This window comes from Prionailurus viverrinus, chromosome B4 (genome assembly GCF_022837055.1).
Source record: "Prionailurus viverrinus isolate Anna chromosome B4, UM_Priviv_1.0, whole genome shotgun sequence".
Taxonomy (NCBI): domain Eukaryota; kingdom Metazoa; phylum Chordata; class Mammalia; order Carnivora; family Felidae; genus Prionailurus; species Prionailurus viverrinus.
In genome coordinates, this window is record NC_062567.1 from 75359238 (window position 1) to 75374108 (window position 14871).

The following is a 14871-nucleotide window of genomic DNA, read 5'->3' on the forward strand; positions in this document are numbered from 1 at the left end:
GTTGTCTGCATTTCACTGAGGAGGTAACCAAGGCTTAGAGAAATAAAGTGGCTTGTCCAAGATCTAAGCGGCAGACAGAATGAGGGCTTGAGTGCAGGCAGTCTGGCTCCAGAGCACTGGCCAGTAACCAGTGCGCTGCACCAGCTCTAAAGCCTGAGTCCTTCAGTTTATTTACTGATGTGATCCTGGGAAATTAACATAACCTCTCTAAGCCCATTTCCTTATCAGTGAAAAAGAGATAAAAGGACCTTTGCTAAAGGGCAATCGTAAAGATTACATGCAATAACATTTATAAAATGTGAAGCATATTATTTGGTCCATTCTTGGTGTTCAGAAGCCAGTTTCCATTTCTTTCCCTACGCTCTTTTGGCCTTTTTAGTCCTGAGACGTGGACGTTAGGATTTCTACTGAATTGCTTGACTTGGAGAGGGTTGTATTCCTTCTAAGGAATACCTTAAAGATCCTTTGTCTGAGAAGAAGAAATTATTGTACAACTATTTTAAAGCAGATTACTACAGGGGTGCCTGGGTGGCTCAGTCGGTTAAGCTGATGGCGTGGGGCCTGCTTGGGATTCCCTCTCTCTCCCTCTCTCTGTCCTTCCCCTGCTCGCGCCCTTGCTCTTTCTCTCAAAATAAACAAACATTAAAAAAATAAAGCGCTCTACGGGGCGCCTGGGTGGCGCAGTCGGTTAAGCGTCCGAGTTCAGCCAGGTCACGATCTCGCGGTCCGTGAGTTCGAGCCCCGCGTCAGGCTCTGGGCTGATGGCTCAGAGCCTGGAGCCTGTTTCTGATTCTGTGTCTCCCTCTCTCTCTGCCCCTCCCCCATTCATGCTCTGTCTCTCTCTGTCCCAAAAATAAATAAACATTGAAAAAAAAATTAAAAAAAAAAAAAAAAAAAAAAAAAAATAAAGCGCTCTAAATTTTAGTTCCAAGAAAAAGGTAACCACCTGATAAATTTCCATTCATGTATTTCCATGGGAAGGCGATTTGGTTGTGCTTCCTTGGGCAGATCGTAGAAATGTGGGCAAAATCTGCCATCTGCAGGTGTTATAGGATATCTCTTTGAGAAGTACAGCTACAGTTGAGGAGGTTGGAAGTCAGTGGCTAACTGTCGTAATAAACGTTGCATTTGGGTTGAGAGAAATGGAACAAATTTGCACTGGGTTTCACTTTCAAAGAATGTAATTGAGGCTCTCTGTTGCTTCCTCTGTTACTGATAGTTTTACATGAAACCTCCTTAGAGGCTGAGTTCTAAAAAGGCAGAAGCTCCTGACTTTAAAACGTTGTGAATTCTCCTCTTTTCCTCCCCAACAAAGTGAGACCAAACAAACAAACAAAAGAAATAAACACTTCCACTTACAGGAATAAAAAATGACCTGAGGAGATAGGGAAGGGGAAGGAAAGAGTATGTGATCTCTCCTCTGGTCCTCGGGTCTCAGCGTGGTTGAAGGAGGAAGCCCTCTCCCTACCTCCCAAGTGATAAGAATTGAGTAGCTAAGCCAAGAGCAGAGCCATCCCTGACAGAATCCCAAGGAGATTCTGCAAATGCTCTGCCACTGAGCTATACCCTCCCCACCCCCCACCCCCCCACTATCCCAAGGAGATTCTGGAGGAAGGGTTACTCTGAAGCTGCTGTACATGGGAGAGCCTTCAGTTGGCTAGAATCTGGCACAAGAAACAATAGCCAACAGCGCTGATGGGAATGTAAAATGGTGCGACTGCTTTGGAAAACAGCGGCGGATTCTCAAAAAAATTAAACATAGAGTTACCATATGATCCTAGGTAAAACTGAAAACAGGTGTTCACACAAAACCTTGTACATGAATATTCATAAAACCATTATTCATAATAGCCAAAAAGTGGAAGCAACCCAAGTGCCCATCAACTGAGGGATGGATAAATAAAATGTGGCATGTCCCTATTATGGAATATTATTCAGCCATAAAAGGGAACGAGGTATAGATACATGCCACAGCACGAATGAACCTTGAAAACGTTATGCTCAGTGAAAGAAGCCAGACACAAAAGGCCACATATTACTGTATATGGCTCCATTTCAGTTTTTTTTGTAATGTTTTTATTTATTTTTGAGAGAGACTGAGAGAGCATGAGCAGGGGAGGGGCAGAGAGAGGGACACAGAATGGGAAGCAGGCTCCAGGCTCTGAGCTGTCAGCGCAGAGCCCCATGCGGGGCTTGAACCCACAAACTGCAAGATCATGACCTGAGCCAAAGTCAGACGCTTAACCAACTGAGCCACCCAGGTGCCCCCACATGGTTCCATTTATATGAAATGTCTAGAAGAGATAGATCTATAGAGACAGAAAATAGGGGGATTGGCTGCAAACAGGTACTGTGTTTTTCTTTGGTATGATGGAAATGTTCTGGAATATACTGTAAATATACTAAAAGCCACTGAATTGCACACTTTGAAACCATTAAAATGGCGAATTTAATTGTAATGTGCATTTTATCTCAATGTTGTAAAAGTTGAAAAGAGAAACAACAGCCCAGACTTTCAGTCCCAGCTTTCAAAACCTCACCCGGGGAGGAGGGATTTCAGGAACTACCCATCCATCTTGGATTCCTGTGTACCCTGGCTTACTTACTACAGATTTATTTTTCTCTGGATACTGTCTTAGCCCCCAGTTAGTGCTTAGCACTTTGAAGTAATGTTCTTCATAAGTAGTTTTAGTTTGTATCATCTCAGGCAGCTAACAGTGATGAACACATGTTTGCTCCCTCTCTCTCCATTAATCAGTCACATCTGATGAATACAGAGAGACTGCGTGTTCTGACGATGACCAGGCCATATATAAAATAGGACTTTCACCCACAACGTGCCCGAGAAACCAGCACCCTTATCTCTGGTAAACAACCCAGGCAGCCAGCCTGCCGTAAGTCACACTAGTAAGGAAGCCAGTCTGCTATCTCTTGTGACAATCCAGGAAGGTATGATACCCAGGTGGTCAGGGCTTGATTAATAACTGATGAGTTCCCTAATTTTTGTTTCTGTGTTCACCTTCGGACCCACCCGAGAAAGCCAAATATGCACCCCTAATCAGTCACCTAAGATGCCTTGCTTCTAGTTAGCCCAGCTGCAGCGCCCTCATGCCAACAGCCTTGAAGTCCAGGCACACCTGAAGCCTTCCCTTTTTTCCTCGCAAAAGCTTTCCCACTCCCCTGCCTGCCTTTGCGCCTCTGGCGAAACACATGTGATGGTGGCTGACTCCCCATCTTAAGCTCCGAATAAATAGCCTTTGCTTTTCTCACTTGGTTGATCTTCCTTTATTTCCATAATACAAATAACATTTTCTACGCATTTACACACTCTTTCGTATTCTTTCTCAAAGGAATTCTACTGCACAATCAATATCGCAATAGTACACTGGGTAACCCCCACCCAAGAGTTACCAAAGGTGTGGGAACAAAGGTGGTGGAGCAGAAGCTGTCTGGCCAGCTGAGAATTGTCCCCTAAGCCCCTTTGTACCACAAGACTCTCCCAGAAAAGTACATTTTCCTACTCGATCCCCTCACCTCTCCGAGCAGCCTCTTCCGACATGTATCAACATAGATTAGTTTGCTTTCATTTTCGAGGACTCGTGCAGTATGTCTTTTTTTATTTGGCTTCTTTCACTCAACAAGATGTTTTTTTGAGATACATCCATGTTGGGTATCAGTAGTTCATTTCTTGTTATTGATGAGTATTGATTGATTGGGTCCTTCATTGTATAAGTACACTCCAAATTGTTAGTCCATGTTCCCGTTGATGGACATTCACGTTTCCAGTTTTCAGTAGTATGAAGAAGCTTGCTGAAAGCATTCTTGTGCAACTCTTTTGGCAGATAAATGTTTTCATTTATATTGGATAACTACCTCAGAATGAAATTCCTAGGTCGTATGGTAAATGTATGTCCAGCTTTGCGAGAAACTGCCAAACAGCTCTCCAAAACAGTTACACTATTTGTTTTTAATAGTCCTACCAACAGCGTATTAGAGTTCCAATTGCCCCCCATCCTAGCCAACATTTGGTGATATTAGTCTTTGTTTTAGCATTTGAGTAGGCATAAATTGTTGTCTTACTATGCTTTTAATTTGCATTTCCCTGATTAATGATGATGTGCATCTTTTCATGTATTTACTGGCTTCTCATAGGTCTTTCATTAAGTTGCTTATTTAAATCTTTTGCCCATTTTGATTTTTTTATATGTTATGGATACAAGTCCTTTATCAGATACATAACCTTTTAATTTTGATGACATCCAATGTATCAGGTTTTTTTTTCTTCTAGGAAAATTTGCCATTACCCCAAATTGTGAAGTTATTTTCTTCTCTAAATTTCACAGTTCTGGGTTTTACATTCAGGTCTCTGATTCAGCTCAAGTTAATTTTTGTGTATGAAATTAGAAGGAGTTGACTTGGATGAATATCTAGTTTTTCAGTACTGTTTGTTAAAAAGACTTTTTGGGGCGCCTGGGTGGCTCGGTTCATTAAGCGTCCAACTTCAGCTCAGGTCATGATCTCATGGCTCGTGAGTTCGAGCCCCTCATCGGGCTCTCTGCCGTCAGCACACAGCCCACTTTGGATCCTTTGACACCCACTCTCTGCTCTTCCTCTGTGTGTGTGCATACTCTCTCTCCCTTTCTTCTCTCTCTCTCAAAAAGTAAAACATTAAGAAAATGTCTGGGGCGCCTGGGTGGCGCAGTTGGTTAGGCGTCCAACTTCAGCCAGGTCACGATCTCGCGGTCCGTGAGTTCGAGCCCCGCATCGGGCTCTGGGCTGATGGCTCAGAGCCTGGAGCCTGTTTCCGATTCTGTGTCTCCCTCTCTCTCTGCCCCTCCCCCGTTCATGCTCTGTCTCTCTCTGTCCCAAAAATAAATAAACGTTGAAGAAAAAAAAAAAAAAAAAAAAAAGAAAATGTATTAATACAAAAAAAAAAGACTTTCCTTCCTTCACTGAACTGACTTGGCATCTTGGTCAAAAATCAACTGATGTACATGTTTGGGTCTGTTTCTGGATTCTATTCCGTTCCCTTGATCTATTTGTTTATGCTTATAACAATACTACGCTTGTCTAATTACTGTAACTTTATAGTCTTGAAATGAGATAGCATAAGCCTTCCAAACAAAAAATATTTTAAAGATCATGAAACAATCTCTTAAGAGATTAATTTGCTTTTCAGATCTTTTTAAAAAGATTATTTTGCTATTTCTTGCTATTATTTTGCTGTTTTGCTAGATTCTTCACTTGTCTTTATATATTTTAGAGTCTTTTTTTTTTTTGGTCAGTTTCTTCAGAAGAGCCTAGAATTTTTATAGTGATTGCACTGAATCTGTAGGTCAATTTGGGAATAATGGGCATCTTAATTATATTGAATCTTTCAATCTGTGAATGTGGTTTTATTCTCGTTTATTAAAGTCTTCTCAAGTTTCTCTCAGCAAAGTTGTATAATTTGTAGTGGAGGTCTTACCCATCTTCCATTAGATTTATTCCTTGGTATTTGTAGTATTTGATACTGTTGTAAAAGGTATAATTTAAAACCTTTTTATTTTCAGGTATTTGTTGTCGGAACATAGAAATACAGTTAGTTTTTGAATGCTATGACCTTATAAATTAACATCTCAGTTCTATGAGGTCTTTTTGTTGCAAATTTCATACGGATTTTACATGCACAATAATATTTTCTGTGACTAACAGCAACTGCAACCTTTATGCTTTTTATTTATTTTTCTTGCTTTATTGCACTAGCTAGGACTTCAGATACAAAATGCATAGAGATGATGAAAGCAGATATTATATTCTTCCTTGTTTCCATTATTCGTGGGAAAAGATTTAATGTTTCAGCAAGAATTATAATGTTGGCTATAGGTTTTCATAGATGTTCTTTATCAGATTGGAACTGCCATGTTCTATTTGTGGCTTTATTATGCAAAGGTGTTGAATTTTATCAAATGTTCTTTTACTGCATTTGAGATAATCAGATATTTTTTTCTCTTTTATTCTGCTAAAGTGATGAATGACATTGACTTTTTTTTTTTCTAACGTGAAACTAGCTTTCCTGGGATAAATCCTGTTGGTCATGATGTATTATCTTTGTATATATTGACGGGTTCTATTTTCTCAAGTTTTGTTAAGGATTTCACATCACCGTTCATGAGGAATATTGGTCTCTGATTTTCTTTTGTTGTAATGTTTTTTGTTAGGTTTAATATCAGGGTTATGTTAACCTTATAAAACAGGTTGAGAAGTATTCCCCTCTCTATTTTCTGAAAGAATTGGTATTAGTATTGGTATTATTTCTTCTGTAAATGTTTGATAGAATTCACTTGTAGAGATATCTGGACTAGAGTTCTCTTTATTGTAAGGCTTTTTTTATTAACAATTTCTAATGTGGGCTATTTAGATTTTCTGTTGCTTCTTCTATCAGTTTTGATAAGTTGTATTTTGATAAGTTTGTTCGTTTTATCCAAGGTGATATGACTTGAAGTTGTTGGCAATTATTCTTCCTTTTCTTTCTTTCTTTTTTTTTTTTTTTGTTAGGTTAGCCCACTTAAATTTTTGGGTGTATTTATTATGATACTCTATCTTATTATACTCTGACTACTATAAATATTGTACAGAAGCCTCCTTTCTTATGATGGTTCAACTTAAAATTACGATATATTCTTATTATCCCAATAATGCCTGTAGGAGTTGTAGTAATGTCCCCATTACTATTCCTGAAAATGATAATTTGTGTTTTCTATCTTTTTTTCTTCATCAGTCTTGCTAGAGAATTATCAATTCTATTAATCTATTTTTAAAAAACATTTGCCCTTTGTAATCGTCTATTGTTTGTCCATTTACTAATTCATTAATCTCCACTCTTACTTTTATTATATTCTCTCCTCTACTTACCTACAGTTTAATTTGATCTTTTTCTTATTTCTTAAGGTGGAAATTTAGAGCATTGATTTTACATCTTTTTTTTTTTTTTTTCAACGTTTATTTATTTTTGGGACAGAGAGAGACAGAGCATGAATGGGGGAGGGGCAGAGAGAGAGGGAGACACAGAATCGGAAACAGGCTCCAGGCTCTGAGCCATCAGCCCAGAGCCCGACTCGGGGCTCGAACTCACGGACCGCGAGATCGTGACCTGGCTGACGCCGGACGCTTAACCGACTGCGCCACCCTGGCGCCCCTGATTTTACATCTTTTATAGCAGTTAGTGCTGTAAAATTTTCTCAAACCATGGTGTTAGCTGCATCCCATAAATCTTAATGGATTATTTTCATTATCATCAAAGTATTTTCTAATTTCCTTTGTGATTTTAGCTTTGATCTGTGGACTTTTAGAAGTCTGTTGTTTTATAAACCTCAGGGGATTTTTCTGGATGTCTTACTGTTACCACAAGACTTTTCAGTGGAACCAGTTCCTTGGATCTGTGGTAGATGCTGTGGCCTGTGTAAAAAGGTGACATAATGAATTCTCTTTTTACCCTGTAAGGTTCCCTAAGTATGATCTTTGAAACTTCCTTTTCTTGGTGTCTTCTTTATTTCTTTTTTGAAACTTAAGATATGTTCTATAACATGCCTTAGTATGGAACGAATTTTAATGTTGTTATAGAGGTTGTCACCACATATCCCTGTTACAGTTTATTTTCATTTTACGTAGAAAGATATAAATAATCATTGTTCCATCTTAATACTAAGTTTGGGGATAAACTTCTCTTTATGTGGAGTTTTTAATCCAAGCTAAAAATTATTTTAGCTTTCAAATAGATACCACTAAATAATAATCTAATGATTTGACTAGTTCCTTTAGACAGCATTTTTATTAACTTTGTTTAAGGTTAATGTTACTAAAGTCTCAAGAATTTATCTCTTGGGGCGCCTGGGTGGCGCAGTCGGTTAAGCGTCAGACTTCAGCCAGGTCATGATCTCGCGGTCCGTGAGTTCGAGCCCCGCCTCAGGCTCTGGGCTGATGGCTCGGAGCCTGGAGCCTGTTTCCGATTCTGTGTCTCCCTCTCTCTCTGCCCCTCCCCCGTTCATGCTCTGTCTCTCTCTGTCCCAAAAATAAATAAACGTTGAAAAAAAAATAAAAAAAAAAAAAAGAATTTATCTCTTGTTATATCCAGCAAGTCCAGAAAACAGTAAGATATACTTAGAACCAAAGCAATTTTTTTTAAATATATGAAATTTATTGTCAAATTGGTTTCCATACAACACCCAATGCTCATCCCAAAAGATGCCCTCTTCAATACCCATCACCCACCCTCCCCTCCCTCCCACCCCCCATCAGCCCTCAGTTTGTTCTCAGTTTTTAAGAGTCTCTTATGCTTTGGCTCTCTCCCTCTCTAACCTCTCTTTTTTTTTTTTTTCCCCCCTTCCCCTCCCCCATGGGTTCCTGTTAAGTTTCTCAGGATCCACATAAGAGTGAAAACATATGGTATCTGTCTTTCTCTGTATGGCTTATTTCACTTAGCATCACACTCTCCAGTTCCGTCCACGTTGCTACAAAGGGCCATATTTCATTCTTTCTCACTGCCACATAGTATTCCATTGTGTATGTAAACCACAATTTCTTTATCCATCCATCAGTTGATGGACATTTAGGCTCTTTCCACAATTTGGCTATTGTTGACAGTGCTGCTATACACATTGGGGTACAAGTGCCCCTATGCATCAGCACTCCTGTATCCCTTGGGTAGATTCCTAGCAGTGCTATTGCTGGGTCATAGGGTAGATCTATTTTTAATGTTTTGAGGAGCCTCCACACTGTTTTCCAGAGCGGCTGCACCAGTGTGCATTCCTACCAACAGTGCAAGAGGAGAACCAAAGCAATTTTGAAATGCAGTTTCATCCTTCCTTGATGAATCAGCCAGTCCAGTAGATCTTACAGTACCTTAAGAGTCAGCATTATGAAAATTACCTACCATGTACTGTAGATCCACAGAGAGCAGCTCAGTAAAAATTTAGAATGAATAAATGCCAGAAACAAGAATACCCACCGTATGGGGCCTTTCTGTGTTCATTTTTAGACGATTGTCATTTTTAAAATGTAGGAGTCTAATCGGATTTATTAGGTGTCATGAGTATCAGGCTGGGAATTGGAGCAGAAAGGGGCTCACCAGAGAAATGTATCTTATTATGACCTGACAGTAATGGTCAACACGTCGTTGTTACATTCGCAGTTGTTTGTGTAACACAGCCAGGGATTCCCAAGGAAATCAGTTCTTTTTCTTTTCCATTTCTTCTGTAGCTCTGTCAGACGAACAGAACAAAACCCAGTGGTAAACCAAATGTCTGAATCCGTGAAACAGCTTGATGAAACGCTGTAATAAGATAAATTATGATGTGCCAGATACTTTCTTCTGTACGGTTCTTAAAATCGAAACATACCTAAGGACAGAAAGCCTTTCGGATGTAGCTCTCCAGAGACAATTATTTTCTTTTCGAAACAGCTAGTGTCATTCTGGTACTGATCAGACTGACTTTTCTAGCTTCATATAAACATGTATCCTCCCTGTCCTCTGAGAAATGGTGAGTGTCTGTCTTCTTGCCTTCACAGTGGAAGGGACAGCCAACATTACCTGGATGATGTGTTGTAGTGGACGGCATGGTTACTTGAAAGCTAGCTTTTAATCCATTGCATTGAGCCTGACCTAATGTAGCATATGCAGGTTGGCACAGAGAGCACGGGCAAGGGACATTAAGAAACACTGTGCTATAATCTCCCCTACCAGCATTCCCCACAATGGAACTTGTAAAAAACAGTTTGTATGACACGCTGATGGTGTTTCCTGCCCTTTTTGTTTGGCAATTTGAACATTGCAGGTTAACTTACAAAGTAGACTGTAACAAGGGCAAGATAAACATATGTAGCGCTATATATTTAGTTAAAATAGTGAGGGATGCCTGGGTGGCTCAGTTGATTAAGTGTCTAACTTTAGCTCAGGTCGTAATCTTACAGTTCGTGGGTTAGAGCCCTGTGTCAGGCTCTCCTGACAGCCCAGAGCCTGAAGCCTGCTTCGGATTCTGTGTCTCCCTTTCTCTGCCCCTCCCTCACTTGTGTTTCTCTCTCTCTCTCTCTCTCTCTCTCTCTCTCTCTCTCTCTCTCTCTGTCTCTCTCTCTCTCTCTCAGAAATAAATAAACATTAAAAAAATTTTTAATAAAATAGCAAAACCCTTACCATATTTCTTTACCGGGGCTTGGGGGAGATTTGGGGTAGAACTTCAACTTGCTAACATTCAGTTAGGCCCAGGTTTGACATTTAGAAGTGACAGTTTGAGAGAGTGATGGTGCCCCTGCCCATGAAGGAAGCAACATCTATAGCATTCAGTGTGATCAGGGACTTGGCCCTTTAATGAAATGTCGAATAGAGGTGAATTCGACTTATTTTATCGTGTGGTCAAATTCTAGCCAAATGCTGTGGATATGAGACTGAGATGGGAAAACTCAGGTTCTTCTTCTGATGTCATTGCCCCGGAAGATGTGGTCTTTGCACCGGGTGCATGGAGTTGACCAGACGAGGCGTTTGGGTCCCAGCCAGATTCTTTGGTTAACTGTAGGTTTGTACAAACTTAACCTGGTCATCTCATCTGTAGCGCTAAGGATGATCCGTGGTCATGTTTCACTCTACTTCTTGAGGTTAATAGGATTGTAGGATCAAAGTAAAAAGATGTTACAAAGAGCATATGTTTGTGTTCACACTCTGGACAATTTGTCCAGTATGACCCAGCTTTAACCTTTATAAGACTTTACTCACCTGATTTACTCTTGTTTTCAGGCTACAACTGAGGTGGAAATTAAGAAGAAAGGCCCTGGATCTCTCTTAGTTTCCATGGACCAACTGGCCTCCTATGGACGGAAGGACAGAATCAACAGTATATTGAGTGTTGTTACAAATACACTAGTAGAAGGTATGTGCCCTTGATGTCAGCCCAGACCACCAAGATGAAAATACGTCCTGTGCACGATAAATATAATCCCTGTCCCTTGGCCTGACTTTTGCAAAAATTGACTCTGAACTTTGGGAATAGTCTACTTGTTATAGAAACCAGCATCCCATGTCTGCATGCAGAGAATCAAATAAGGACTTCAAAGCTGCTGCCAGCATTGTATACAGATAGATAAGAAGTATGAAGCAATGACATTTAAGAGTGAGCTAGCAGATCTCAAGAAGACTGTAATTGTCACGAGGGGCCAGCAGGGTGATATGAGGCACGAAGGATATAGACTGAAGTGTGAAGATACGAAATAATGGAACCCCCCTCCTGCCCTCTACCCCAAAACATACCTTCCTCTTTTCCTTTTTAGCACCCTACAACCCTTTTCCTTTTCCCTGAAGGACTAATGTACTGTGCATTTTGATTGCACCTAATTCTGCCTCTCATCAAACACCCCCACATACCCATAAATATATTTGATGTGTGAATAGGTAAGCTGAAACCCCTCTTATTCCGGCGCTCTGTGCCACAGGAAAAGAGCAGCCGCTGTTGAATCATAGCCTATCTGCAGGAGTGTTGCTGTCAGTGCCTGAACTTCGTATTAGGTGGCTCCTCCGTGACACAGCCTGGCCCGCTGAGGAATGTCAGGATTTTCCATTACACCACAGCCCCCCAGCGGGTGTCCCATCTGTCCGGTTGTGGTCTGTATTCTAGGCTCCCCTTTGTTTTGTCAGACGTAAACTCCCTAACTGGGTTTTCTCTCACAAGATTCTGACTGATTCTGCATGAATCCTCTTCTCTTGATTCATGTTGCTTTAGCTGAGCTGTCCCACTGTAGATCCAGAATATTCTTGAAGCCTCAGACTGCTGTTCTTCAGAGTTCAAACCCCCAGGCTAACCCCACAATACCCAGAGCCCCTCCTTTTGTAAGGAGAGTCAGAATTGTCCTAGTGTCCTTGGAACAAGTTATTTTTTGAGTCATTTAAGCCCAATACCACTTCTACTCAGAGAAAAAGAGTTCAGCAGGGGCGTCTGTGGTAAAGGGAGAACCCCCAGAAAGAAAAACCCTTCGAGTGTTTCCCTTCTCACATGTGAGCAAGGAGTTAGACTATACCTGGACTAATCTTGAGACTGTATCAAGCCAAAAAGAGTATTGAATTAACTATTACCAGCTGCCTCCACACTTCATATATGTCTGTTTTCTTTAATTCTCATTGAGGTCGTTGTCTGAGAGAGCATCTTTAAACTTTGTGGTTTATACTTTGAGATTATAGGTAAATAACTGCAGAGCATAAGAATTGCAAGCTAAGGGGCTCCTCCTGGGTGGCTCAGTCTGTTAAGCGTCTGATTCTTGATTTCAGCTCAAGTCATGATTTCACACTTCACGAGATCAAGCCCCACGTCAGGCTCTGCACTGGCAGCATGGAGCCTGCTTGGGAATCTCTCTCCCTCCCTCCCTCCCTCCCCCCCCCCTCAAAATAAGTAAATAAATTAAAAAAAAAAATTCCAATCTAAGAAACACTAGCTTAAGAACCTTGGCTAATTTTATTCTTCACTTGGAGACAAGAATGGGATTTCTCTGGGAATCTGTGGAAGTTGAGAAAGACAAATGAACCCCCTCCAACAGGCATATTTTATTACTGGCAAAGACGTCAGAACAGCAGAACTGTTGGTGTAGAGCAACAATTTTGTAGTTGATTACTACAGTGGCCTAGCGCAGGGTCTAGTCAAGGTCAATGCTCAAGAAATGTTTGTGAGGCTGAACCTTGCTGTGCTTGGTCGGTGCTGCGGGCTTCCTGTCAGAGGCCTTGGTGCTTCCATTCCTCTACTGAGTTGGATAGAAACACTGGAGTGGTAGCTCTGCCTTTTTCTTCTCCTTTTTCTTCCTCTTCTCCCTGTGCTCTTCCTTCCCTTCCTGTTCTGCTATACTCATTCTCCACCCTCCACCCACCAGCACACACATGATAAAAAATAGACGCAGGGGTAGCTCAGGGGAGAGAGACAGTCATAGTTGTGTTCCTGAGTAGGAAGCCGTCCCAGCCTTTTCTCCCTTTTCTAAGTCCTAATGCTCACATAGCCTTTCACTGCTCAGACATTCCACTGTCCCCTCCCCTAGTATTCAACTCGCTTTGTTAAAGCCGAGGAGACAGAACTGCTATAAGCAAAGAACAATGAATGGCTGGAACTGAAGAATTTGAGAGGGAGTTGAAGGGCATTAAGAAACTCCATTCCTATTTCACCGCTGGCCCCTTCTGTGTTTAATGATTGCTACAGCATTAAAAGCCAGCGTTGAATGAATAATTGCTCCTGCTTCTCACGCCTTCAGTTCGGAAACTCTGACATTATTTTAATTTTTGGATTACCAAACCAAAGAAGCAGGCTTCTACCTACCGATGGCTTAGAAACCACAGTGGAGCATTCCAGAATCGTGTAAATAATGAGAAAATCCTGCCTGCTGTGTGTCACACCTAGCCCGTTGGCAGACATGCTCACGCGGATCCAGTAAAGTCAGCAGAATTCACAGTCAGCAGAGCCATCAGCTTGGGGACATTTCAGAGGACTGGGGGTAGGGTGTGGGCAGAGAGCAGTACAGTCTCACTTCTCAAAGCAGCGAGGCTGTGGGAGGCGGGGAGACCGTTGGCGAAGTAAGAATGAAGACGTGATGATAGTTGGCATTCTTGGTTCTCAGGTAAAACAGGTTCAGAAACTCCTTATAGAGGCAACTGGCCATAGCTGTTGCTGCCATGATTCGTTGATTCACTCTTTTGTTCAACTGACAGGCAGCATCCATACGATTGCTTATTTGCTATCTGCCTTACCTGGTGTGGCTGTAAGCTCTGTGAGGACGGGGGCTCTTGTTCACCAGCGAATTCCCAGTGCCTTGTACACTGTAGGTGCTGAAACATTGTTGAATTGGACTGAGAGAAGCCCTGCCTTCAGAAACCTCACAGTCTGCTAACCCCACCATCTTGGTGGAATTGCAAGGCCCTCTCTGAAAACACCTCCCAGTGCGCCTGAGGTTGAGACTACGGTAACCCCTCTGAAAATGTACAGCAGCAAAGTACGGGGAACCCCACAAACCTTTGGCTATCTCGTCTTCCCCCAGACCAAACTCTTAGCCGTGTCGGGCACGTGGGGCCAGTAACAGTTTACAAGGTTGCGCGTCACTCTCTAAACCTTTACGTTCACCTAATTGATCTTTTCTAGCTCGTAAAGTTCCACGTTGTCTTACTGTTTGTGGAACGGAAAAGATCATCCTGAGATCTTACCTGAGACAATGTGGATATGATCCCTAGTATCCCTGTAGGAATCTCCTTCGTGCCCCGTAGGGTGGGGAAACCCCTCTTCAGTATCTGGCAAAGACTGGGAGCCTAGTGCACTCTACAACAGTACAATTGTATCTCCTGTCAGAAACGTGAACAGTCGCTGCCTCAACCTCCACGTGCCAGTGAACAGCAGACATTTGGAGAAGGGAGGAGATTAAAAAAAGGAACGGAACCAAATTTCCAAATATGTCCTATAAGAATTTATGGAAATAAGAGAACCTTTTCATTTTCTTTTTTTGGTTAGAAAACTAAATTTACCTTGGGAAGGGAGGGAGTTCTATGAGGAAGAAGCCAAAGCAAATTTTCTTCACAGACTTCCTTTCCCACGCAGACTCCCACGTGGCGCTTACTGTGGCCCTTAAATCTGAAAAACCAAGGCAACCATTTTCTTAGCAACCAGGGAGCCAATCAAAAACCCAACCCAAGCACCCCATCTGAAATAAAGCCATCACCATGGGTACCATCCAGCTGGTTGGCAAAAGGGAAAGTAGACTAATTTCAGGCAGCCATCTTGTTCTTGGTGAAATGTTGGGAAACTTTTATTCATTCCCTGAGTGATTTGATTTGGTCAGCAGAATTGCGTTGGGTTGTGGGGTGGATGCAGTTATATCCAACCCCTG

At 41.6% G+C, this 14871-nt stretch overlaps 1 protein-coding gene across 3 annotated transcripts in view; it reads left to right on the forward strand.

Moving 5' to 3' along the window:
- The window catches only part of SCN8A (sodium voltage-gated channel alpha subunit 8), a 120156-nt gene that overhangs the window by 65111 nt on the left and 40174 nt on the right, over window positions 1-14871 (forward strand). For all 3 annotated transcript variants that reach the window (XM_047866856.1, XM_047866855.1, XM_047866857.1), the window contains one exon: window positions 10766-10898. In XM_047866856.1, coding sequence (XP_047722812.1) covers window positions 10766-10898 — 133 coding nt within the window. The remainder of the gene's footprint in view (window positions 1-10765; window positions 10899-14871) is intronic.